The 27,598-nt window shown below is 36.0% G+C and overlaps 1 protein-coding gene across 1 annotated transcript in view; it reads left to right on the forward strand.

The window, feature by feature from the left end:
- PRKAR2A (protein kinase cAMP-dependent type II regulatory subunit alpha) overlaps window positions 1-27,598 on the forward strand; it is a 134,678-nt gene that overhangs the window by 58,289 nt on the left and 48,791 nt on the right. Inside the window, exons 2-4 of the mRNA XM_027837054.1 lie at window positions 11,403-11,438; window positions 21,941-21,990; window positions 22,613-22,696. Of these exons, the coding sequence (XP_027692855.1) occupies window positions 11,403-11,438; window positions 21,941-21,990; window positions 22,613-22,696 (170 nt within the window). The remainder of the gene's footprint in view (window positions 1-11,402; window positions 11,439-21,940; window positions 21,991-22,612; window positions 22,697-27,598) is intronic.

Consider the following 27,598-nt stretch of genomic DNA (forward strand, 5'->3'; position numbering starts at 1 on the left):
TGAGTAATTGCTAGGCACAGTGTCCTTTGGCTGGGGGGAAACTGCCAGAGATAGTGTTTCTGAGGCTAGGGAGAAATTAGGGTCCAAGCACAGGCACCCAAGCACCCCATCACAAGCATTGCCTACTAAACCCCCCCCATCTTCCCCTCCACTGTAATAGCTCATTCATACTTCTTTTATATGAGATAATTTACCAGTTTTACTTTCAGTTTCTCCCAGTGCATCCTTCTTTCTTACCCCTTAATGTGGTTGTTTTTTTTTTCTTTAGATATCATCCCATCATAGTCAACTCACAAACATGTCTTCTATTGTATACTTCTTCTAACTACTTTAATAGTGATAAATTTCTTAAGAGTTAGTTGTAAGTATCAACTTCCATTGTAGGAACGTAAACAGTTTAACCTTACTGAATCTCTTATGTCTTCTCTTTTCTGTTTACCTTTTTATACTTCTCTTGAGTCTTGTGTTTTAATGTCAAATTTTCTATTTAGCTTTGGTCTTTTCATTAGGAATGCTTGAAAGGTTTCAATTTCATTAAATGTCCCTAAACCCTGGAGGGTCATACTCAGTTTTGTTGGGTAAGTGATTCTTGGTTGTAATCCTTGCTACTTTGCCTTCTGGATTATCATATTCTAAGCCCTCTAGTCCTTTAATATAGAAGCTGCTAAATCCTGTGTAATCCTATTGTGGCTCCATGATCTTTGAATTGTTTTTTTATGGTTGCTTCTGCTATTTTCTCCTTGGCCTAGAAGTTCTGGAATTTGGCTGTAGTACTCCTGGGAGTTTTCATTTTGAGATCTCAGGAAATGATTGATAGATTCTTTGAATTTATATTTTACCCTCTGATTCTAGGATACCAGAATATCAGAACAGTTTTCCTTGATAATTTCTTAAAGATGATGTCTAGGCTCTTTTTTTGATTGTGGTTTTCCAATAATTACCAAATTATCTTACCTTAATCTGTTTTCCAGAGCAGTTGTTTTACCAATGAGATGTTTCACTTTTTCTTTTATTTTTCATTCTTTTGATGTTGTTTTATTGTTTTTTGATGTTTCATGGAGTCATTAGCTTCCACTTGCCCAATTTTAATTTCTAAGGAATTGCTTTTTTCAGTGAACTTTTGTACCTCTTTTTCTGAAAGCTATTGACTCTTTTTTCATAATTCTCTTGCATCATTCTCCTTTCTTTTCCCAAGTTTTCTTTTACCTTTCTTATTTGATTTTTAAGATCCTTTTTGAGCTCTTCTAGGAGTTCTTTTTGGGCCTGATACCAATTCAGTTTTCTTTGGGGCTTCCCATGTAGCCTAATTTTAGCCATTGTTGGCCTCTTCTGAGCTTGTGTTTTGATCTGCCCTGTCACCATAGTAATTTTCTATGGTCAGGTTTATTTTTCGGTGTTGTTGTTGTTGTTGTTTGCTCACTTTTCCAGCCTATTTCTTTACTTTTAATTTTATTGTAAAGTTGGGCTCTGTTTCTGGGGTTGAGGGGGCACTGTCTCAAGCTTCAGGTTTTTCATGCTGCTGTTTTCCAGAGCTAATTATGGGGACCTATAAGTTTTCAGTTCTTTCAAGGTGGTATTAACTAAGGTGTAGTCACTGCTCTGCTAGCCTGTGCTGTGGTCTGTGAGTGACCACAAACACTTTTTTCAGCCCTGGACCTGTGACCAAGATCTCTCCTCCCCTGTGGCCTCATGCTCTAGTGTGCTAGTGTTCCTCCTCACCCTGCAACTGTGGCCTTGATCTGTACCCTGAACCAGCAAAGTGTCTCCAATAATCTCCTTCTGACCAGTTGTCTGTCTCCCCCCCCCCCCCCCCCAGGCTCCCTTACCATCTGTGGGCTGAGAGCTCAAGAAGTAGCTGCTGCTGATCAGTTGTCACTAAGGCCTGCACTGGCTTGTTGGGGCATGGCCTGCTGCTGACTTGCCTAAGGGCTGGAGCTGGGGAGAGGGGAGCAGGTTGGTGCTTTGCTATTCCACTCTCACCTCAGTAAGACAGACCTTTCTTGTTGACTATCTATGGGGTCTTGGGCTGGAAAAATGTTTCATCCCATCCTTTTGTTGGTTCTGCTGCTTCAGAATTCATTTTGAGGTGTTATTTCAAAGTTGTTTGGAGGGGGATTTGGGAGAGCTCTGGTGAGTTCCTGCCTTACCAACCCTTATCTTGGTTTCCTAAACTCTGCAAATATCATTAATGAACATTGACTGAAAAATTTTAAACAAAATCATATCAAACACACTTCAGCAATTTATCCAAGAAATTATGATCAAGTGGCATTTATGCCAAGGATGCAGTCAGTGATGGTTCAACATTAGGAAAACAGTCAACATAATCATATTAAAAACCAAAACATCCAAAACCACCAGATCCTTACAATAGATGTTTGATGAACTGCAACACTTTGATTCTGTAAACCCTACAAAGAATAGGTACGTAGGGACCTTTTTTTTTATTATCACAAAAAAGTATCTGTCCAAAACTAAAGGCAAACATCATATGCAATGAGGATACATTAAAAGCTTTTCGAATAAATACAGGAGTGAAGGAAGGGTATCTACTCTCCCCACCATTGTTTTGATATAGTTCTGTAAATGTTAGTGATAGCAATAAGATGAGAAAGAAATTAAAGGAATAAATATAGGTAAAGAGGAGATTAAAACCATCTCTGTTTGCTGATAATATGATGGTATACTTGGAAATGCTAGGAAATCGGCGAAGATACTGAGGCAATTAACAGCTTCAGCAAAGTTTCAGGCTATAAAATAAATACTCAAAAATCAAAAGCATTTCTATATAATAGCAACAAAACACAAAAAGCAATAATAGAATGGGAAATCCTCTTCCAGATAACTTCAAAATGCACAAAACATCTGGGGATCAACCTCCCAAAGCACACAAAACATTTGTGTAGATGCAATTACAAAGTATTCCTTAAAGAAATAAAGAACAATTAAATTGCTGGAGGAATATTTCAGTGCTATTTCAGTTGGACTATGCCAGCATAATAAAAATTATAATTCTATCAAAATTACGTTTTTAATGCCATGTCAATCAAATTACCAGGGGGCTACTTTATGGAATTTGATCAAATAATAACAAAATTCATTTGGAAAAATGAAAGCTCTAGACTATTAAGGGAAGTGATGAAGTAGGGATGAAGGCAGAATAACACTTCTGTAAAGCAATAGTCATTAAAACCATGTGATATTGTCTAAAGACTAGTGAGATAAACTAGATTAGATAGATAGATTAGACTAGTCTAGATAGACTAGATGGGAAATTAAAAAACAATAGAACTCAATAACCCCAGGTTTGAGAAAATGGAAAACATAAATTACCTAGAAAAGAACCTTCTGTTTGATAAAAAACAAAACCAAACAAAAAAACACTGCTGGGAAAACTGGAAAGCAGTCTGGCGGAAGTTAAGCTTAGACGCCAACATCTTGCACCATATTCCACAATACATTCTAATGTGAAAATATTTTATATTTTCCAATTACATGTAAAAACTATTTCTAATTTGTTTTTTGAAATTTTGAGTCACAAATTTTCTCTCTCTCTTCCTTCTCCCTTCCTTGAGAAGGCAAACATTTTGATAGAGATTATACATGTGCAGGCATGAAAAACATTTCCATCACAATACATTCTAAATGTATATGTGACCTGGATATGAGCAGGATCTCACCTACTGTTTAAAAAAAAAAATTAGAAGAGAAGTAGATTATATACCTCTCACAACTGTAGATGTTTTCCTAACCAAGCAAGAGCAGTTCCAAAAGATAAAATAGACAACTTTAATTCATTGAAACTGTAAAGCTTCTGTACATACAATGTATCTAGGTAGAATAAGATGGAAAGTGACCAAATAGGGAAAGAAAATCTTTGTATCAGATTTCTTTGATAATGGTTTGGTACCCAAGCTCTGTAAACAATAAATATATATAAGACTAATGGATATGAGCAAACAGTTCTCAAACTACAAAGTATTCACAACTACTTGAAAAAATGCTTTATGGAAATCACTAATAATAAGAGAGATGCAAATCAAAACAGCCTCAAGGTTCACTCTACACTCTGGGCTCAAGTTCCCCTTCTTTACAAATACTAGCTGTAAGAGTATCCCAAATATCCTGGGCCCTCTTCTTTCTCTTTATTTCTTTTCTTGATAACCTCATCAGCCCCAACAGGTTCAGTTATCAATATACAGGTGACTCCCAAATGTATATCTTCCTTATAAGCTTAGTCCAAAATCATCAACTACCTATTTTTCTCCCTCACTAATTTTCTCCATTGAATTCCCATTAAAACAAACAATTAAAATGCCTTCTCTTCCAGGAAGCCTTCCCTAGTCCCTCAATTAGTAACAACCAACTTCTCCCCTTAAACTTCACACAGAACTTTGTTTTATAATTCATTTTCATTTCATGTATTGTAACTGTCAGTGTTTGTCTCTTCTTCATAAGGACAAGGACTTGTATCTCTTCTGATATTGTTGAGGTTTTGGGGTGCTCAGACCCCAAAATCACAACACGCGGGTCCTTCCCAAATGAATTCAACCCAAGCCTTCTTTCAGCCAAAGACAAGATTTATTAAACATAAATCTGGAGTAGGTGAGATTTAAAGAGTCCACCATATTGGTCAGACTCTTAAGGAATCTAAGCTTTTGTATCGTTAACGCAAGTGGGCCAGATCTTAAGAATCTGAGCACTTTAATGGAGGCCAGATGGACCTTATATACAGAAAGACTGTGAGAGGGATCTAGGAATGGCCAAGTAGTCTGGGGTGACTAGAGGAGGGGTCTAAGGAGGATCTGGATGGGGGTGGCCAATAAGCTGAGGTGACTGAGGTAACAGAATGCCAGGAACCTGGACCACATGGCTAAGGGAGAATGGAGCCTTGGTAGGATTAATGATGGGAAGTCGCTGGGGGCCACAGGGAGGTAAGATAATGGAGGGCTAGACTAGGTTAAGGGTAACAGAGAATTGGGAGATTGGGCTTAGGCAATAATGAAAGGCCAATTAATAAGATTATAGCCTTAGGTGAATGCCAGAGATTTGGCCATGTGGGAAAGTCCAGGGCTTTTCCTCTTTGGGGTTAAGATCCCAAAGACACAGTCTTTTCCTTTTAGGGGTTCAGATTCCATCTCCATCAATATCATATTCTCTCCCCTCAAGGCATAACTCGGTGTTCTGTATATAATAATAAGCACTTTATAAATGTTTGGTGATTGATGCTGTCTCTTCCCCTTTGTATTTTTGAATATTTATTCCTTTCATCATATTTGTGGCACTTTAATATTCCAGTCACAGCATGACAGTTGATAGAGAGTTGACCTTGTATCTAGGAAACCATGAGTTTAAGTTCTGCCTCTGACACAAACTGACTTTGTGACAATATAAGTCATTTAATGTCTCAGTTCCCCCTACAGCTCTTTAAGACTAAGACTGAATATTTGCTTTGGTGGTAGGAAATTCCCTATCAAGAATTTCCTACACCAATAAAACTCCAGGACATCAGCATGTTACAATTTATTCAATAATTTCTCAAGCAGTGGCTATTTAAGATATATTTGGATTTCAGCTATAGTTAGGGCTAGGGGATGAGGGTGGAAGAAGTATGAGGTGACAAATGAGGTTAAAAATCTCTTCTAAAACTGGAGAGAAGTTGAGAAGAAAGTCTTAAGGAATTTAAAAATAGGAAAAGTCTTATACAGCTTTTATAAGACAGCATGCTAGGGGAATAATAAGAAATAAATTCAAGGTTAGCAAGCTGAAGCCAAATCCTTATTGAAATTCTGTAGCCTATTTGTAAAGGGCCAGGTCTACACTAGTTCAGATTAAATGGATTGTTTGGGGATTCAGGTTAGGGGTAAGAGTTGGCATAATGGTCCCTGATATACGTTTAGTTGGGCCAGAAATTCTTTGTATAAAGGTCATTGAATTAATAAAACCCTTTTTGAGTAGGGAGACCTGTCCAGTGAGGGGATGGTATGGTTTAAGAGACTGGAAGCCCTGGCTGTGGATGGAGTGCAGGGAGATAAGGCAGATTAAAGGATTTCGATGGGAAAAAAAGGGTAGCAAATTATGTCTCAGAGATGGAGCATTGCTTTACCCTCTCAGTGTCCAAAATATGACTGTAGCAAGGAAGAGATATGGAGGTTAGTGGAGTCAATGTCAGTGAGGTCAAGGAGTGAGTAGGTGATCAGTGTAGATATTGAGATAATCAAGGATAATAGAAGTTGATGAAGAGTAAAAGAAAACATGAACCAGATGCTGATGTTATCTAGGAAAAATGTAATTAAGTACAGTATTGAGAATAGGACTAGACCACAAACCCTTAGTGGCCTCATGGAGATACTTGAGTGACCTTTCTTTACTCCCTCATCCTCACCCCTACCTATGTTATATTATTTGTGGCCGGCCCTTTGTTTAAAGGAATATGTTATTAGATTTGCAGATCATTACAAAGAAAAAAAGAAATATTTAGATAGTAATAATGCAAATGTATTAGTGCTATATACTTAAAACAGAAATACAACTTGAATTTGAGACCCCTGGTTCAGATAGATGACATGAACATGTAGGCTAAATGAGCTAATAAGGGTGTAGAAAATTTATTGGTAGGAAGTACATTGGGAGGCAGGTGGAAGTAAACAATTATAATTTAATTTAGGACACTCAGAATTTTTCATTTCTATTTTCTTATAGTAACTTTTACTATTAAGGTTTGTGAGGGGACATTCCATATCAGCAATTTTGTGTTAGTGTCCAGTAATGCATGCTCCTAAAATGAGGTTTCCAGTGTGCAATACTGACAGCATGGGTGTTTCTTCTATCTATTACATTATTATTATATTTAATAAGAAGTGTGCCCAAAGTTTTCGTTTCAGACTTTCGGCACACCTTGTGTTTTTTGTGTAACAATCAATCATTGCATTTAACTAAGCACCTGTTATATACTAAGCATTGTTCCAGCTGCTGGCAGTACAAAGATAAAAACATAGTCCTTGTCCTCAAGAAGTTTACTTTCTATTATGGGAAGCCACATGTACACATATAAGTAAATATGAATTATATACAAAATAAATTTTTATGGAAAGGTCACTAACATCGGGGATCAGGAAGGACCTTATATCAGATAAGCTGGGCTTTGAAAGGGAGGTAGAAGTGTGCAGTAGGAATACATTTTAGGCATGGGAGACAGTACCTTTAAAGGCATGGAAATAGAAGATAGAATGTTCAGTATGAGGAACACTCTTGACATCAGTTATACTATGATGTTTTCCCTGGAATTTTTTCCACCCTTCTTGCTTTTTCATATGATGTTACATTTTGCCAACACCTATCTTTAAATCTAGATAATTAGGAAAAGCCAACCTTTTAATTCTGTTTTGTGCTACTGCTTTCTCAAAGACCAAACCTTAAACCCAATTCACTCTGGATCTCTTGGATTGGACAATAGGCCCCTGACCAGGCACCACTTAATGGTTATTTTTTGGCCCTCCTGTAAATAGTAACTGTTTTCTCTTTTGGCCAGCAACCCTGAGGGTCTTCTTCTCCCAGTTTGATTTTTTTTATTATTAGTATTATTAAAAGGACCATTCCTTGACTCACTTCTTAAAGAAGCCTATTCACTGAATGGGTGTTGCCTCACTCAGAGTGAGAACTGAAAACACCTTAACTTAAAAGGGCTGGTGATCTCCAGTCTTCCTGATAGACATCTAGCTGCTGGACCCAGATGGCTCTGGAGGAGAAAGTGAGGCTGGTGACTTTGCACAGCCCTCCCTCACTCAAATCAAAGTCATTTGCAAGTCATATCATCATCTCTCTGATGTCATGGTCCTCTTCAAGAATGAAGGACAAAACCATACAACAAGTACATATGTAGTTTCTTGGTTAAGGAAAATCAGTTGTATTATGATTTAAGAACTGCAGTTTCAGAACTTAGCACATTTAGCAATAATGTAAGGTGTTTTTGCTTCTAATTAGATCCTGTTCGATTTTCAGAGCATGTTTCTAAGGCTGTTTCCTTAGAATTTTAAGTTTTTGTTTTTCAAAGAGCACCTATTCTTGATATAAAGATAGTGAACATTATAAGGAATTATTTCTTAAGGCTTTATCTTAGATTTGTTACATTGATTGAACATTTCACTTAAATGCTCACCCGAGAATGCATCAAGCTTTATATCTACTTCAGACTTTTAGGAAATCAGAAAAAAAAATTTTTTTCAACTATTACATGCAGCAAGCATTTATTGAGCCACCTAACTGGCTGGTCATATGACTAGAAGAAATCTGAAGGACAGATTTGGGAAAGAAGACTCTGAGATAAAAATTTAAATAATAAAAGATGTGTCACATGGGGGTATTTAAGTGCCAGATGAGTGTCACAGATCTTAAGGGATTTTGGCTCAGAGGAAGAGAGATTATTATGAGCTGGAGTGATCAAGAAAGGATTCACAGAGGGGATAACATTTGGGCAAGTCTTTGAAGAATGAATAGATGGAAAGGAGCAGAGAAATGATGTGAACAAAAGCCACTACTATTTCCTCCTCTTTGTTATTGTAGAGAATGTGAACGGTATGTTTGGGAAATGGTGAGAAGACTGGCCTGGCTAGAACAGACAGTCCTTCTATAGGGCATAGTTCTCCAATGAATCATAATCAGTTAAGTATGACCATTTTGTAATTACACTGATTTGTTAACAAATATAACTGGATGTTGTGGAGGGAATTTTTGCTCATGTTGGAATAGATGGAAGTAATGTGGCTCCCTGTGGAGGATGGGAAAAGGTATTGCAAGTACCATAATACGTAAAACATAATACATAAATAATTACCAAGATGAGAAATTTTTTTATTTTAAAATGTGGATGCTTTTTTCTGATGCAGACTCAGAAATCTGTTTTAGATCGGAGCAAGAAGCCTTCCCCTGTCTCCCCTCCTTTTAAAGAAGATTTGTGAAAGTATCATGAGCTATACTGTCTTCCCTCTTAACCCTATTTCAAGATTAAATTAGGAATTATTTTAGTCCAAAGTTTTTGGTCCCACTTGTTTAAAAAACCCTTATTTGTCTTTCTGTTAACTGTCCATTCCAAAATGGTGCTTATACTCCTTTCCCCTTACCAAAACCCTACTGCTTTCTTTGAGGTGTAAAGTTTAGGGAGAAACTATTCTCCTTAAGTGTACTAGGGCAAGGGGCCCTTGATTGATCCAATAAAGGGCAATATCCTCTTTTCCCTTGCCCTGACTTTCAAATGTCAATGGATGTGTGGTAAAAGGGGAAATTAAGGCAATTTATGAGAGAGGGATCATTGTAAATAATCAAAAATGCTCACTCTTTAATAATCAAAGATATAAAAAATTAAAACTTAAAGCTTTACTTTTTAGAGATCACATTAGAAAAAAACAAAATGCCAGTGTAATGCCGATAATACTTTTAGATGCTGGTAGCATTTGCAAGTTGGTGTAATGTTTTTAAATAGTAATCTGGCAGTATGTAACAACAGTTTAAAACTATTCGTATTCTTTTGCCTAGTAATCTTGTTAGGAATATACTACAAGCATACAATTAAAGAGAAAACTCTGTGTGTGTGTGTATGTGTATGTAACAGTTTTATTTTTAATAGTAAAAAAACTAGAAATAATCTATGTGTCTAACAGTTGGGTAGTAACTGAATAAATTGTGGTAGAGCAATAAAATATTGTAGGACCATTCAAAAATGGGGGATATAAAGAAATATAGGAGGACGTACAAAGTAATGTCAAGTTAATGGAGCAGAACTGGAAGAGCAATATACATGCTGGATACAGTTAGGTAAAAATAACTGTGCTTATATATGTATATACAGATATGAGTAAACAGCAGTAAGAGACAGAGAATACTCAATAGATTAATTTTCATTTGAGTTTGCATTTTTATAGTAAATAGTTTGAATATTTATTCATGTTCATTTTTTGTTGGGTTTATAATTACTAAAAGATAAAGAAAGGGGTTGTATGTAGTGGTAAAGAATTAACAAGAATGTGGACTGTAGGATGCATATAACTCAGTTATGCTTATGTAAAGAGTGTTTACAAATTAAGCTTTTAATAATTATAATTTGAAAAATCTGTGAAAGTAGCACAAAAAAATTGTAGTTTTGGGTGGGGAATTCTGCTTCAGATATCTCTGGTAAGGATCTCATATCCAAAATATAAAGGGAATTCACACATATATATGCAGTGAATAAATGGTTAAAGGATATAAACAAATAATTTTTTTTTTTTTGGGTGAGGCAGTTGGGGTTAAGTGACTTGCCCAGAGTCACACAGCTAGTGAGTGTTAGTGTCTGAGACCAGATTTGAACTCAGGTCCTCCTTACTCCAGGTCCGGAGCTCTATCCACTGTGCCACCTATTTGCCCCCCTGAACAAATAATTCTTAAAAGAATAATTAGAAACCATTAACAGCCATGTTAAAGGTTGCTCCATAATACTAATAATGAGAGAAACACAGCTCAAAACAATTCTGTGGCTCATACCCCTCAAATTGGCAAAGACAAAAATAATTCTGTTTAAAAAATCTGCAGGACGTCTGACACATTAATACATTGTTATGGATTTATGAATTGGACAAACCGTTCTGGAAAGCAGTTTGGAATTATGCCCCCCAAATTACTAAAATGTCCATACCTTTTCTACCAGAAATCTCACTGCTAATCATTTACCCCAAAGAGATGAAAGATAAAGAAAGAAGCGCTTATATACACTATAATATTCAGATACTTTTTGTGGTAGCAGAGAACTAGAAAGTTGACCATATTGATTGGGGAATAAGTAAACAAATTATAGGGTACAAATGTAATGGAATATTACTGTACCATCAGAAATCATGAATATGAAGAATTCTGAAGAATTATGTGAATGGATACAATGAAACAAGCACAACTAGGAAAACAAGACAACATACACAATAACTACAACAGTGGAAATAGAAAGAATGAAGGAAAAAACAAAACAAAACCCAAGCCTAATGGGCAGTTCACAGAAATGAGCTAGGGAAGGGGGTCTAGATGTGTGACATTGCATCTATTGTCAGATGTGATTAATGTTTTGTTTGATCTTCCTGAACTTTTATATTTAAAAAAAAAAACCTTTGTTTCAAGGGATGCATGTATTAAAAAGGAAGAAGAACAATATAGGGAAATAAAAGTGATATAAAGACCAAAGATATTAATAAAAATACAATTAAAATCATTAGTTGAGAAGTTCCACTTGAATACTTAAATTCCATGTATGGTATTCAGACACTTCTGTTGTCATCCATGTAAAATGAGAAAAGAAATTTCTTAATCTAAAATGTAATTTTATGACCTTACATCAAAATTTAAATATTTAATGCTAAAATTGTTTTTTCTTTCTTTTGCAGCACCAGTTATTAATAGATACTGTAGAAGAGTATCAGGTATGTGTGTTCCTCTCCCCACATCCTCATTGAAGTACCTGTTTTCTTTTAACTGTATATGTCATACTTGCACTTCATATTATTTCCTTTAATATTTTGTTGTACAGTTTGCTGACTTTTTCATATGGCAGTGTTATAGACAATATAGAAGAGTGTATTTTTGCATTGTTTTATTTTCACAATCTGAAAATAGCCTATATTTGCTATTCATTTCACCAGGCTTCATTTTTAAGGGAGCTAATTTTTACTTGTGTTGGAAGTGTGCAGTCAGAGAAATTTACCACCTTTCTTTTTAAATTGCCATATAATGTTTGTTTTTCAGGTTGCTGTCGTTTTCTTTAAAAATACAAAGTCTGATCTCCTTTAAGGCTTTAATCTCTGCTTCCCTGTATCTGTACTAATGACTAAATTCCAGGTAATAAGAACATTATGTGGACAAAATATTAGACTTAGTTGGAAAGGCGGGATCATTTTCTGAAGAGCAAGCAAGGTTTCCTTTCTGATGTTTAGCTGTTTTTTATGTGTTAATGATTTCTGGTGTTTAAGAAGTAAACATGTTATGATGAGAACAGCACTGGATTTGAGGTCAGGATACTTGGGCTCTGCCACTTACCAGGTATGTCATTTCAGACAAGTCATTAATCTTCTCAGATTCAGTTTCTTTATTTGTAAATGGATCAATAATACTTAACTCAGGATTTTTGTGAAGAAAGCACTTAGGAAATCTTAAAATACCATATAAACTTGAACTGCTTTTTACTAAAGTTGGCTATTTAGTGACAGATCATGCAAATTTATTCTTCTAACATTGAATGTTAGTAGAGCAGCCTTAGCTGCTGTTATGATAATCTAATGTTGATATTTGCTCCCATTTTTACTTAATTATTATATTTGCATTGGCTTTCACAGTTTGTAAAGTACTTTCATATACATTGTTTCATTTGATCCTGTACCAACACTGTAAAGTTATTGGTATTATTCACAGTTTACAGATAAGGTAACTGAAGCTTGATTGGTATTGCTTGTGAATGGTGGAAGTAGGACTGGAATCCTTAAGTCCATTTTTCTTTCTAGTATCAAATGCTTAAGTGTATATTATGTACTAGGGATACAAAGGCAGAAATGCAGTAGTTCCTGACTTTTAAAAGCTTACACTGTAGTCAGGTAAACAGCATAGGCTTATGTAGGTATATACAAAGTAGATATGAGATAAATTTGGGGGGAGGCGCTAGCAGCTAAGGCTTAAGAAAGTAGAAATTCTAAGAGGGAGAGGCACAGAGGGAATGCATTTCAGGTATGGAGGAACAGTCATTGCAAAGGTTTAGAGAAGGGAGAGGAGAGAGTAGGTGGAGTGTCATATGTGGATCAGTGAGACCAGTTTGCCTAGACAGAATCAGGAATAATGAGTAGTATATGCGAAGGGGAAGTAGTGGGTAATAAGTCTAGAAAGATAGGATGGGATCTGATGCAAAGAGCTTTAAATGCTTAACAGAGGAGGTTATATTTGATTCTTGAGTTGATAGGAAGCCCCTAGAATGAGTAGGGGGGTAACGTTGTCAGACCTTCATTTTAGGAAAATGCTTTGGCAAGTTGGAGGCATCCTTTAGAGGATGGATTAAGAATGGAGAGAGATTTAAGGTAGTGAAACCAATTATGTTTTTGTAGTAGTCCAGGTGAGAGATGATGAGGTCCTGAATAGGGAGGTGATTGTGTAAGTAGAGAAAAGGGGACAGATGGAAGAGCTATTATGGAGGTTTAAACAAGACATATCAACTCATTGTATATGTGGGGTGAATGAGAATGTCATGGATGGGACTGAGGTATCAAACCTAGTTAACTAGAAGGATAATGATGAAGAAATAGGGAAGTTTGTTTGAGGAGTTGGCTTAGGGGAAAAAATGAGTGGTTTTGGTCATGTTGAGTTTGAGATGCCTAAAGGATAATGTTATGTGGGTTTGGTGCTGAGAGGAGAGACTTTTTCTGGATATATAGATATAGTTGTTAGCATAAAGATAATTAAATCTATAGGAGCTGATAAGGTCACCAAGTGAGAGAGCAGAGAAAAGGAGCCAGGACAGAGTCTTGGGTATACATTCATAATTGGGGGGCATGAAAAAGAGACTGAGAAGTGGTCAGACAAGAAGGAGAAGAACTAAGAACAAACAGTGTCATGTAGACCTAGAGAGGAAAGAATTCAGGAGGATATATTGTTCAACAATGTCAAATGCTAGGGGCAGCTAGGTGGCGCAGTGGATAGAACTCTGGCCTTGGAGTCAGGAGGACCTGAGTTCAAATCCAGTCTCAGACAGTTGACTCTTACCAGCTGTGTGACCCTGGGCAAGTCACTTAATCCCAATTGTCTCACCAAAAAGCAAAAAAAAAAAAGAAAGAAAGACACCCCCCCCCCCCCCAAAAAAAAACGATGTCAAATGCTGCAGGGAGGTCAAGAAGGATGAAGACTAAGGTCATTAGACTTTGTAAGTAAGAGATCATTTATAATTTTAGAGAAAGCAGCTTCAATTAAGCCATGAGTTATGAAGCCAGACTGTAGAAGATTTAGGAGAATAGTGTTTATAGGAGGTTAAATGAGAAAAGTAGGAAAGGATCTGCAAACCATAGGCCAATATACAGTCTACACGTAGATTCAGACAAGTAGAGAGGTAACATGTACACAGACAACATAAAGGAATGATTAGGCAAAGGAGAAGGACACAAAGAAGACAGATAATTGAAGAAGATCTGAGAAGCGAGAAAACAGTCAGTCAGCCAAGAAATATTTATTACTTACTATGTGTCAGGCACTGTGCTCTGTGCTGGATATGCAGGTTAAGAATTTCTGCTTTAGGGAGCCAAGATGGTAGAGTAAGAAGTAAGTCACTCTCACCCTCTCTCATTGACCTCTGAAAGCTCAGAAAATATTGACCCAGGAAAAACTGTGAGCCAGCAAAAAGACAGGGCACAGCAGTCTTGTAGCCCAGGAAGCTTGGGAGATTAAGGGGAAAGGCCCCTCTCGCTCTGGGGGAAGGGGAGCAATACAGGACTGGAGGCACCCCAGCAAGCCAGTAACAAGCCCCACCTCAGCATATCGGGGGAGATATTGAGACCCAGGTTGGTGGAGCATGCAAGTGACAACACCAGAACCCCTTGAGAGCCTCAGTACAGGTAGGGGAACCGGTAGACCCCAGCTCTGAAGACTACCCCAGGTGATGGCGTTCTCCAGCAGCAAAATCGCTTGGTGCCTCAACACAACTCTGAGAAGCACAACTCCAGAAGGCAAAGCTCCAGGTTGACAGACATTCACCAGCAGCAAAACATCCCTGTGCAAGGCCTGGGCAAGCAGGAAAAGAAGCTTGGGTAAGTGTCCCCTTTGCTCCAGCAGGAGAACTCAACATTTCTTTTCTAAAAAGTCAGGAAATAGTTAAGCACCACGAACAAAAAGCAGAAACGGAAAATGACCATAGATTCTTATTTTGGGGAAAGGGAAGATCAAGACAAATTCAGAAGAGGACAAGGTTATCAATAGGCCCACATATGAAATATCAAAGGGGAATATGAACTGGTCTCAAGCCCAAAAAGCCTTCTTGGAATAACTCAAGAAGGATTTTAAAAGTCAAATAAGAGGGGTAAAAGAAAAATTGGGAAAAGAAATGAGACGTATGCAAGAAAGAATCAACAGCTTGGAAACGGAAGGACAAAAATTAACAATAGAAAATTGTAGGGAAAAAAAGGCCTTAAAAAGTAGACTTGGCCAAATGGAAAAGGAGGCACAATAACTCACCGAGGAGAACTCCTTAAAAAGTAAAATGGGCCACATGGAAAAGGAGGTACAAAATCTGACAGAAGAAAACAATTCATTAAAAATTAGAATGGAACAAGTGGAAGCTAATGACTCTATGAGAGAGCAAGAATCAGTCAAACAGAAACAAAAGAATGAAAAAATAGAAGAAAAGGTAAAATACCTCATTGGTAAAACAACTGGCCTGGAAAATAGACCCAGGAGAGACAATTTAAAAATTATTGGTGTTGGGGCAGCCAGATTGCATAGTGGATAGGGCTCTGGCCTTCGAGTCAGGAGGACCTGAGTTCAAATTTGACCTTAGACACTTGGCACTTACTAGCTGTGTGACCCTGGGCAAGTCACGTAACCCTGATTGTCTCAGCAAAAAATAATAATAATAATAATAATTTATAGGTCTACCTAAAAACCATGATGAAAAAAAGAGCCTAAACCTCCTTCAAGAAATCATCAAAGAAAATTGTCCTGAGGTCCTAGAACCAGAGAGTAAATTAGTCATCGAAAGAATCCACTGATCACCTCCTGAAAGAGATCCCAAATTGAAAACGCCAGGGAATCTTGTAGCCAAGTTCCAAAATTACCAGATCAAAGAGAAAATATCGCAAGCAGCCAGAAGGAAACAATTTAAATATCATAGAACCACAATCAGGATTACGCAGAACCTTGCAGCTTCTACATTAAAAGATCGAAGGGCATGAAATACAATATTCTGTAAGGCAAAGGAGCTTGGATTACAACCAAAAATCAACTGCTCAGCGAAAATGAGCATAATCTTTCAGAGGAGGAGATGGATATTTAACAAAATAGGGGACTTCCAAACCTTCCTGTGAAAAGACCAGAGCTCAACAGAAAATTTGACCTTCAAATACAAGATTCAAAAGAAACATAAAAAGAAAGGATGACCAGGAAGACTTCGAAAAAACCTGGAAGGACTTACATGAACTGATGCAGAGTGAAATGAGCAGAACCAGGAGAACATTGTACACAGTAACAGCCACATTGTGGAATGACTGACTTTGATAGATTTGACTCTTCACAGCAATGCAAGAATCTAAGACAACTCCAAAAGACTCAAGATGGAAATTACTATCCACATCCAGAGAAAGAATTATAGAGTGTGAATGCAGATGGAAGTATACTCTTTGTTCTCCTTTTCCTTTGTTGTTTTGTTTTATTGCTTCATTCTCGTGGTTCCTCCCATTCGTTCTAATTGTTCTTTACATCATGACTAATGTGAAAATATGCTTAGAGCCTATATCAGATTGCACGCTGTCTTGGTGGGGGGAAGCGGGGAAGGTGTGGGAGGAGGAGAAAATTTAAAACTCAGAATCCTATGGAGGTGAATGTTGAAAACTAAAAAAAAAAAATTAAAAAAAATAAGACATTAGTGTAAAAGGCTAAGGTTTCCCACTGCATCCAGGGCCATCTCTAGTCATCCTGATCTATATCTTGTCACTGGACATATGACTCTGGAGGAAAAAGTGAGGCTTGTGATTTTGCATGGCCCTTCCTCCCTTAAATCCAATTCACTTGTGTGCCATGACATCACCTCCTTGATGTCATGCTTCTCCTCGAGAACGAAGTACAAACAACAACAACGAACTCATTAGAGGTGAGCCAGACCTCAGATCTTACCTATCCAGATTATTAGAAAACTCACATGGACACTTATATGAAACAAAAAAAGTAAGTATGGACTAGATTGGGGAGGTCCTTTAATGCTAGACTAAACAGTGTCTACTTTAGAGGCAATGTGGTACAATGAAATGGATGCTAGACCCTGAGTTAGGAGAAACATAGATTCAAATCTTACCTCCAATACTTACGCTCAGGGTATAATTTTTCTCAGTGCTTCCATTTCTTCATCCCCAAAATGAGGACAATTCCTGTCCTAGCTCTGTTTTAGAATTATAAGCAGCAAATGAGATAATATAAAACTTTACAAACCCTTAAAATTTTAAAAAAGAATTCCTGCTTTAGAGAGAGAAAAATTTTTTTTTTGAAAAAAATTTTTTTAAGGCATTTGGAATTAAGTGACTTGCCCAGGGTCACACAGCTAGTAAGTGTCAAGTGTTTGATCTGAGGCTGCATTTGAACTCAGGTCCTCCTGACTTCAGGACGGGTGCTCTGTTCACTGCGCCACCTAGCTGCCCTGAAAGAGAGAAAATTATTGACAAAATAGATTCTGTTCTCAAGTAGGCATTACATAGAAACTCTCATGCCATATGCTCATTTTCTCATGTGAAAATCGTTAATTGATATTAATAACATTGCATAGAACATAAGAGACTACATGGAGTCATGGAGAGAGAGAGAGAGAGCCTTGGAGTCAGGAAGACCTGAGTTCAAGTCCAGCTTCTGACACATGACAACTGTGTGAACCTGGGCAATTCCCTTAATATCTCAGTACCTCAGGCAGCATTCTAAGATCATCAACTATAGAGAAGATGCTGATCTACATTGGTAGAGCAAGTTTATTTTTCTGAAGTTTCCTGGTTCTATACCCATTACCATATATTTTATTGCTGTGTGTCATTGATGAGTGTATACTCATATCTAAAGAAAGATGTTCAGTACTCCCCCATAACATTTTTGTAGTATATTCCTAGATCTATATCAGTTTCACTTTTGCAACATCTCTCCAATATGTCCCTTCTGTCTTCTGTTAACTGCCACCCTTATCATCTCATACTGGACTATTGCAATAGCCCTGCCTTAAATTTTTCCCCTCTCCAGTCCATCCTCCATTCAGCTACCAAAGTGATTTTCTTAAAGCACAAGTCAGACTATGTCATCTTGTACTCATTTTTTAAAATTTATTTTTGGTTACATCTTAAGTTCCAAATTGTCTCTCTCCCTCCCTTCCCACCCCACACTAGAAAAGGCCGCCATTTGACACAAATTTGTAAATATATGTAAAACCATACTATGCATATTTCTATTTATCAGTTCTTTCTTTGGAGGTGGATAGCATCTCCCTTTATAGGTCCTTTATAGTTGATTTGAGTATTTATGGTACTCAGGATATCTTAGTTGTTCACAATTATTCTTTGAACAGTATTACTATTACTGTATACAGCATTCACTTGGTTCTACTCACTTCACTTTTCATTATTTCTTGCAAGTCTTTCCATGTTTTTCTAAAATCAACCAATTCATCATTTCTTACAGCTCAGTAATATCCTAGCACAATCATATACCACAACTTGTTTAGCCATTCCCCAATTGATGGGCATCCCCTCAGTTTCCACTTCTTTGCCATCACAATGAGAGCTGCTGTAAATATTTTAGAACATAGAGGTTCTTTTTCTTTTTACCTGATCACCTTGGGAAACAGACCTAATAATGATATTGCTGGGTCAAAGGGCATAATACAAAATTTTATAACTCTTTGAGCATAATTATAGATTGCTGTCCAAAATGATTGGATCAGTTCACAATTCCACCAATAGTGTATTAATGTCCCAATTTTTCTACATCCTCTGCAACATTCGGCATTTCCCCCTTCTTTCAATTTTAGCAAATCAGAGAGGAGTGAGATGACATATCAAAGTTGCTTCATTTGCATTTCTCTAATCAGTACTGATTTAGAGCATTTTTTCATATGACTGTGTATAGTTTTGATTTCGTCATCCTAGAACTGCCTGTTCATATCCTTTGACCATTTATCAATTGGGCAATTACTTATATTCTTATAAATTTGGCAAAATCCTCTATATATTTGAGAAATGAGTGTCTTTATCTGAGAAACTTTCTATAAAAACTTTCCCCCAGTTTTCTGTTTTTCTTTTAGTCATTGGTTTTATTTGTACAAAAACATTCTAATGTAAAAAAAATTTATCCATTTTGCATTTCATAATGCTCTCTAATCTCTTGCTTATTCATTAATTCTCCTTTTTCATACCTTTTCATAGGTAATATGTTTCATGTTCTTATTTACTTATGATATCTCCCTTTATATCAAGGACATGTATTCATTGTGACTTTATCTTGGTAAAATATTGTAAGATATTGGTCTCCACCCAGTTTCTGCCAGATTGCTTTCCAGTTTTCCCCATAAGTTTTTACCAAATAGTGAATTTTTATCTCAAAAGCTTAAATCTTCGCATTTGTCAGATACAAGGTTACTATAATCATTTACTACTGTGTATCGTATATCTACTCTATTCCACTGGTCCACTTTTCTGTTTCTTCACCAGTACCGGTTAGTTTTTATAATTACTGCCTTATAATATAGTGTAAGATCTGATACTACTAAATTTCCTCCCTTTACATTTTTCTTTCATTAATTCCTTTGATATTCTTGACATTTTGGTCTTCCAAATGAATTTTATATTATTTTCTCTAACTCAGTAAAATAATTTTTGGTGGTTTAATTGGGATGTCATTGAATAAGTAGATTAGTTTAGGTAGAATTGTTGTTTTTATTATATTGACTCCGCCCACCCATGAACAATGAATATTTCTCCAATTATTTAAGTCTGACTTCATTTGTATAAAAAGTGTTTTATAATTATGTTCATGTAGTTCTTGGGTTTGTCTTGGCAGGTGTACTCCCAGATATTTTATGCTATCTATGGTTATCTTAAATGCAAGTATCTCTTACTCTCTATTCTTGTAGGGTTTTGTTGGTGATACATAGAAATATTAACAATTTATATTGATTTATTTTATATCCTGCTACTTTGCAAATATTATTAATTGTTTCAACTGGCTTTTTTTTTTAGTTGAATTGCCAGATTTTCCAAGTATATTATCATATTGTCTGCAAAAAGAAATAGTTTTATTACCTCAATGTCCATGTTTTACTCCTGATCTTATTGGGAAGGCCTCTAGCTTATCCCATTACAGATAGTGCTTGCTAATAGTTTTAGGTAGATGCTTCTTATCATTTTAAGGGAAAATCCACTTATATCTATGTTTTTGAGTGTTTTTAATAAGAATGAGAGTTATAGTTTGTCAGATGCTTTTTCTACATCTATTGATATAATCAGATAATTTTTGTTACTTTTGTTTTTCATGTAATCAGTTAGGTTAATAGTTTTCCATATGTTAAACCATCCCTGCATTCCTGATATAAATCCTACTTGGTCACCATGTATAATCTTTATGATATATTCTTGTAGTCTCATGGCTAGTATTTTATTTAGAATTTTTGCATCCATATTCATTAATGAAATTGACCCCTACTTATTCAATTCCAGTCTCCCCCATTACCTCCAGAATCAAATACAAAATCTTCCAGTTGATATTCAGAGCCTTTCATAACCTAGCCCTCACCTACTTTTTCTGCCTTCTTACACCTGACATCCCACCACTTAGCCTCTGCTGTTATTTAAATAAGAAATTCCTTCTCATGACTGGGCATTTTGTTTGTCTGCTGCCTTCTTTGGCATCTTTCGAATCCCAACTAAAATCCCATAGGAAGCCTTTCCCCATTGTTCAGTCATTTTTTCAGTCATGTCCAACTTTTCATGACATCATTTGGGGTTTTCTTGGCAGAGATACTGGAGGGGTTTGCCATTTCCTTCTCCAGCTCATTTTACAAATGAAGAAACTGAAGCAAACAGGGTTAAGTGGCTTGCCCGGGGTCACACAGCTAGTAATTGTATAAGACCAGATTTGAACTCAGGAAGATAAGTCTGCCTGACTCCAGGCCAGGCACTCTATATACTACACCACCTAGCTGCCCATGCCTTTCCTAACCCTTTTTGATTCTAATGACTTCCCTCTTTTAATTATTTCCCTTTTATCCTATATATAGCTTTTGTATACAGCACATACCACAGTGCCTGACGCTTAGTAGGTGCTTAATAAATGTTGATTGATTGACTGTTCTCTCCCTCCTCAGACTTTCCAAAAGCATTTTGTATACTTTGTGTCTTTCTTTGCCTAATCATACCTTTATTTTGTCTGTGTACATGTTATCTCCCTATTATTCCTCTTCACTAGTAGAATATAAGCCCCTAGAGGGGTGGGATTGTGCAATTGTTTATCTCTTTCTTTAGCACTTTATAAAGTGCTTTGTGCTAAGGAAGGGCAGAAACAAAATTCAAATTAAGCCTCCTGGTGACTAAGAGAACTCTGGGTAAGTACTATGAACCTCAGATCTAATGCTCTGAATTGCAACAGGGATTATGCAATAAAATTTTTGTATTAAATATCTCTGGTAAAACTGAGTTCCAAGATACAGAAAGAATTAGCACAGATACCATTATCCCCAGTGAATAAGTGATCAAGGGGTATGAACAAACAATTCTTAGAAAAAGAATTACATATTGTCAATAACTATGTGAAACATTGATGCAAATCACTACTAGTAAGAGTAGTACAAGTCAGACAACTCTGAATTTTTATCTGATGCCTGGCAAATTGGCAAAGATTACAAAGATCAAATAGTAAATTTGGATAGGCTGCAGTAAGATGAACACACTAATACATTATTGGTGGATCTGTGAATTGGTTTAACTATTCTGCAAGGTGGTTTGGAATTATGCTAGCAAAGGGGTTGATTAAAATGCCTATGCCTTTTACTACATGGTAGGTTCTCACTAAATGTTTATTATTTTTATTTGTATTAAAGGAGAAGAATCACAGGTTTCGAGGAGAGTAAATGAAATAAAATTGTGTTTACTCATTCTTTCTCAGGTAGGGAAGAATATACATATAACATTTTTTTCTTCTCTTTTTTGCCCTTTCTATGAAGTATGTGCTGAATCTTTCAATCCAGATGATGAAGATGATACAGAGCCAAAGGTAAGAAAGTACAAGTTTCCTTCAGTTAAGTCTGTTGTTTGGTGAGGTTGGTTATTGAGATTTATTTCTCTTCAAATAAACTAATAAAATGTGTTTCTATCTAATTTAAAGAAAAATTAAACAGTCTGTGATATACACATTGAAATTAATAGCCTTTGAAAGATTTCTGCCATGTTCTAATATTGAAATTCCATTTATTGTATAAAATAATAAAATATCCGTTTTTGTAACATGCATTGCAAAATTCGTGATCAGTTTTTTCCTAAAGATGTTTTTGGGTCATTTGATAAAACAAAAGTAATTTTGAAGTACTTTTCTCATTTTTGTCTGACATAGGTTTTATGGTATTTGTTATTAGATCAACTGATGTCCTCTGTTTTTCCTTCGTAGAAAAACTACTTAGATTTTTAGCTAAGTAGATCTAACTTATGATCTGTGACTACTATTGATTTGACTTGAAGCACTGAATAGATTTAGATCCCTCTTTTTTTTCCTCTTTTAAGAGGAAAGAAATATATCATAATATTCTTGATCTGATGATATAATCTTTCATTCTCTCTTAAGAAAAAAGAAAATTTTAAAAACGAAAAGAAAAGAACATTTTATTGTATTTATTTTGTAGGTGGTTCATCCCAAGTCTGATGAACAAAGATCCAGACTTCAGGAAGCTTGCAAAGATATCCTTCTCTTCAAAAATCTTGATCAGGTAATAGCGATACTAAAAGCATCTGTATGATAGTACTCAATCAGTTTCTTTGCTATTTATTATATAAATAGATTTAACTGCCACAGACAGACCAGCAGTTAGAGATTTCAGACACATTTTACTTAGGAACACTTTTCTGATTGGAAGCAGCCCAGAACTGGAGAATAAGCAATGGCTTTTTAGTCAGAAGACCTGGCTTAAAATCCCGCATGTGGTGCTTACTAACTGTGTGACCGGGGTCAAGGGGCATTCAGCCTCCCTGGACCTTCATTTCCTCATCTATTAAACAAGGAGTTTGCACTAGATGATCCCCAAAGTTCTTCCAAGCACTAGATCAGTCATCTATGATCTTCGTATGATTACTTTATTAAACAATTCAGAATTGTTTTCATGTTTTTCACAGAATATAGAATTTTTCTTTCAACATTTAACATGGACATTGCTTAGTACTTCTCTTATACCCCCTCTAGCCTACCCTCTTCCTATAAATAACAAATCAAATTGAATTTCACTTGAAAATCATTTGATTGATCAAATTTGCAAGTTAACAGTCAGCTGATATATTAACCAAAATCTTAGAATGAATAGAGTGTTACATCTTGTGTCTACTCTATACTAGATAGCCAGTCATGAGACAGTAAAGGGTTTAGTCCCTGAAAAGTGGCACTTCTAAAGGATAGGCTCTTCTTCTGAAGTCTGACAATACAGATAAAAGATAGCTTCTCTGCTTATCACCTGTGGACCCCAGACATACATCCCCATTCTGTAAACAGACCTGTTTGGGTTCCATTTTTTCTGTAAATCCTAATGCTTTGGTGGTCGGGTACTAGAATGAATTCTTTTTTTGATTTTCTACTAAATTATAAGTTCCTTGAGGATAAGAACTATGTGTTAATTATTTTTTTAATCTCCTCCATTGGCAGAATTTGGATTAGTGGGATTAGTCTTTGTATTAGCAGTACAAGAATGGATTTTAGACAGTTTCAGTCAGTTTTAGAAAAAAAGATTTGAGAGTTTTTGAAGAGGAGTAGGTGCAGAAGAAATTGGCCTCACTTCTTAGCTACCATTTTGTAAGATTCTTATGTGTGAAAAGTAGCCATAACAACTTGGAATATCTCATCAGAAGTGTCAAGGTGTATTCAAAAATGTACACCTGTAGTATTCTTTATTAAGAAGTTATCATCTTAAACATTGCAGTAGCTAATTTCTCTTTGGCTAATGTGCCATATATAATCAGTGCATAATAAAATTTTGCAAAATGAATGAGAAAAAAATAAAATGAATAAGAAAATTGATGCTTGGAAAGATTAAGTGACTTACCTATGGTCACGTATCTAGCTGGGATTTAAAGCAAGATATTCCAATTCCCGATATTGAACTCTTTCTTCTTTGTCAAGATGAATTCTGGTAAATCAATGGATAGATGAATGAGTGGTTTTCATAGTTTTGATCTGTTTCAGAGCTGCCATGAGACCTAACTCTGGGCCCCATTACAAGGCACCATCTGGTAGGATTGGTGAAGCAGAGATACTTCCCTATAATGTGTAAGCTTGCTGTATCTCTGTATCCTAGAAAATCTGCTGAACCAGGGTCAAAAATTATCCATGCATTACCCAAGGGAATGCAGCAGGGAAGAGGATCCCCATTGCAATCCAGACCATTAGATATGGAGTTCATAGTACTTACCTAGAATCCTCTTAGTCACCAGAGGGCTATATTGGAACATTTATATAGTCTTTGCCTCTAATCATTGAGCATAAATAAGACCATGTCTCTCTTCTCATATAAGTAAAGGATATTAAACATGAAAGAATTTCCTGGCACAAAGAAGTCAAATATGGTGGTTTAGAGTAAAAATTAATAGCTAAAAGGCTGTTACTCTTGCCAGATATAGTTATATACCAAAGGCCAAGCAGTGCATATCATGGAAGAACAAACTCTTCTTTTATGTGACATTTAATATCTACTGTTTTTTCTAACATCATGGAATAGAAAAAAAAATTTCTGCAAAGCCAATTAGCATTAAAACTCATCTTAATTTTGGAAGCTATGATTTTGCTTTCATGTTTAAGATGGTAATTCTACATTTTGGATAAAAAGTTAGTCATTATTTGGATCATCTGAATGTCTGAGGTGCTTTGATAACGTGGGAAATATGAGGATGATAGTTGGATTTATAGTTAGACATAATATCTGTGAAGTAACTTGATGTAGTAACCACCCTACTGGGTTCCAGATACTGACACATTTTTAAAAAATCCATAAGAAAGTATATGTCTTAAATTTAAAGGTCATTTTTATCATGTAGCAAAGATTGTGATGTATATGACATGTCAAAGACTACCTTCAGTTTGATAACCTGTGCCAGCCCTATGTGGAAGAGAAAGTTAAAGTGAGAAAAAGACCTCGTAAAATTGTGTCATTATCTCCAGTTACGATAGTGCCTACTAAATATTATTATTCACAGTATAAATTAGTATGCAGTGTAATGAGTAGTTAATGCATTACACTTATTTCAACACTGGGTTCTGGCTTTCATGAATTTCAGTTTAATGTCACTCCAAAGTAAACAAAGTACTTGAAAGCATGTAGAATAGATAATTACAGGCGAATAATTGTAAGAGAATAATTATTGTAGAAAGAGAGTTTATCATTGTCATGAATTTCCAAAATAGAAAATAATCAATAAATATTAAATGTTTATTAGCTAGAAGCCTGGATCCAGGAACAACATCTTTGTATATATGCATAGGAGCTGGATTTTCAAGTCACTTATACAATATTCTTATTTACCAAAAAAGTCCTTCAGAAATAATTATCTCCTGTCAAGAGACAGAAAGGAGATAGTCATATACTTACAACCAGCCTAGAGGTATCCAAAGAAGAGATAGTAATTTTTTCAGCCTTTCAGTAAGCTTATGCAGTTATGGGAGCAAAAGACCTGACATGGGGATGTATCTGTAATGGGAGGTAGGTCATGGCCTAGAAAGAGTGACAAAAGTGTACCATTAAAGAATATTCCTAGACTTGGAGGGAGGGGGGTTGTGTTAGCCTGTTATGAGAGATGGTTCTCATAAAGGATTTTGTCTGGAAAGGAATAGACATCATAAAAGAATACCTTCTGTCAACCAGTGTCGTCTGAGGTCACCAGCCCCCAGAGTGACAGAGGGGATATAGATAGATATACTGACCTTAGGAGGGGAGAGTAGTAATAAAGGCTAAAAAAGTATTGGACCAGACCTTATGATTTGGGATGCATAGTAACTCCCACCATTTCCCTGCTTCCTTCATGAATTGATATTTCTAGGCATGATGCCCAGCAGAAGACCCCCCACCAAAAGCAAATAAATAAACAAACAAACAAATAAATAAAAGAAACAGGGGAAAAGGGTGATGAGGTAAGATGGGGTAAAATGGCCTAATGTAGAACAAAAATAAAAGAAGGATTTCCAGTTTGACCCTCCAGAAGCTCTACTTCATCAGGGACAGAGAAAGTATAAAGAAGAGACATGAATAGCTTATGAATGGAAGCATTGATTTCAGAATAAACTAGACAGGGATAGAAATAAGGAGGAGGACAGATTAAATGAATATTTCTTAAAGGATGCTGCAAAAGAAGGTGGATTTTTTTGATGAAAATTTACACACACACACACACACATTATATGGGCAAACATTTTTTAACTTTTGGTTTTTTTTTCTAAATTTTGAGTTCTAAATTCTCTCTCCACCCTCTTTCCTGATAGGGCAAACAATTAGATACAGATTATATATGTGAAGTCACTAAAGTCAATAAAGAATATTTATTAAGCTAAGAGGTTGGATGGGGAGGATTTTGACCCACATTCTTACTTAAGCAGGGAAAGGAAATGGTCAGAAGAGGCAAGGAACTAGAGAAACAAAATGAAAGAAATAAGGGAGTTAAGTAAATTCAAGAAGTTTGGGTTAGGTCATATAAACAGAAGTGATAAGAATAGACTAGCATCAGATTGGTATTACGAAAACTAATCACTGGCATGATGATGGCTTAGTAGAGGAAGGCAATTAAAAAAAATCATAAAAGAAACAAATGGTGACCACAAACTAAATAATCATAACTTTAAATGTGAATGGATTAAGTAATCTAATAAAATGAAAGAAACTAAGAACATTAGACCCAAAAATTTGTTATATGCAAGAAACAAATTTTAAAATAGGTACAGAATGAAAAATGATAATAATAGGGATACAGATTGGACCTTTGGTTTCATTAGTATTGGGACCTCCTAAGTGATGAAATGTCCTCTCCAATGAAGGTCTATGTCTTTTCTACAATAGTCTTAGAGATGCCTAGAATAGTGGATCAAATTCACGGAGAAATGGGGCCACTGAACCATACGTAAGAATCCCTGAGGGCAGCATATTAACTTAGAAAATCACATATTAGAATTATTTATGTTCTGTTGTATTGTTATTTTTTCTTTTCCAATTGCATTTTAATTTGCTTCAGGACCACTACTTCTGGCCTGGAACACAGAGAGTGATTAAGTGATTTGCCCATGGTCACACAGACATTACACGTCAGAGGCAGGTTTTGAACCCATATCTTCTTGGCTTCAAGCCTGGTTCTCTCTCTGTCTCTCTTATGTCCCTCTGCCTTTCACATAATACTATCTCAGAAGTCATTTGCAGACTTACTTATAATATGTGGTGCACAGGCATTCCAACAACTGATTGTAGTGTGCTCCCAATTTATGAGATACAATAGCCTCAAATTTCTTTTAGGTAATAGAAAAGTACATAGTTTAGAATCCACTGTAAAATGGCAACAAGAAAAGATATTACTAGTGCAACCACTGGAGATATCTCCAGATAGCTCCTGAGTAGACTACAAGTCTTATCATCATCAACAAGACGTTTTCT

This window comes from Vombatus ursinus, unplaced genomic scaffold, assembly GCF_900497805.2.
Source record: "Vombatus ursinus unplaced genomic scaffold, bare-nosed wombat genome assembly UNPS02014820.1, whole genome shotgun sequence".
Taxonomy (NCBI): Eukaryota; Metazoa; Chordata; class Mammalia; order Diprotodontia; family Vombatidae; genus Vombatus; species Vombatus ursinus.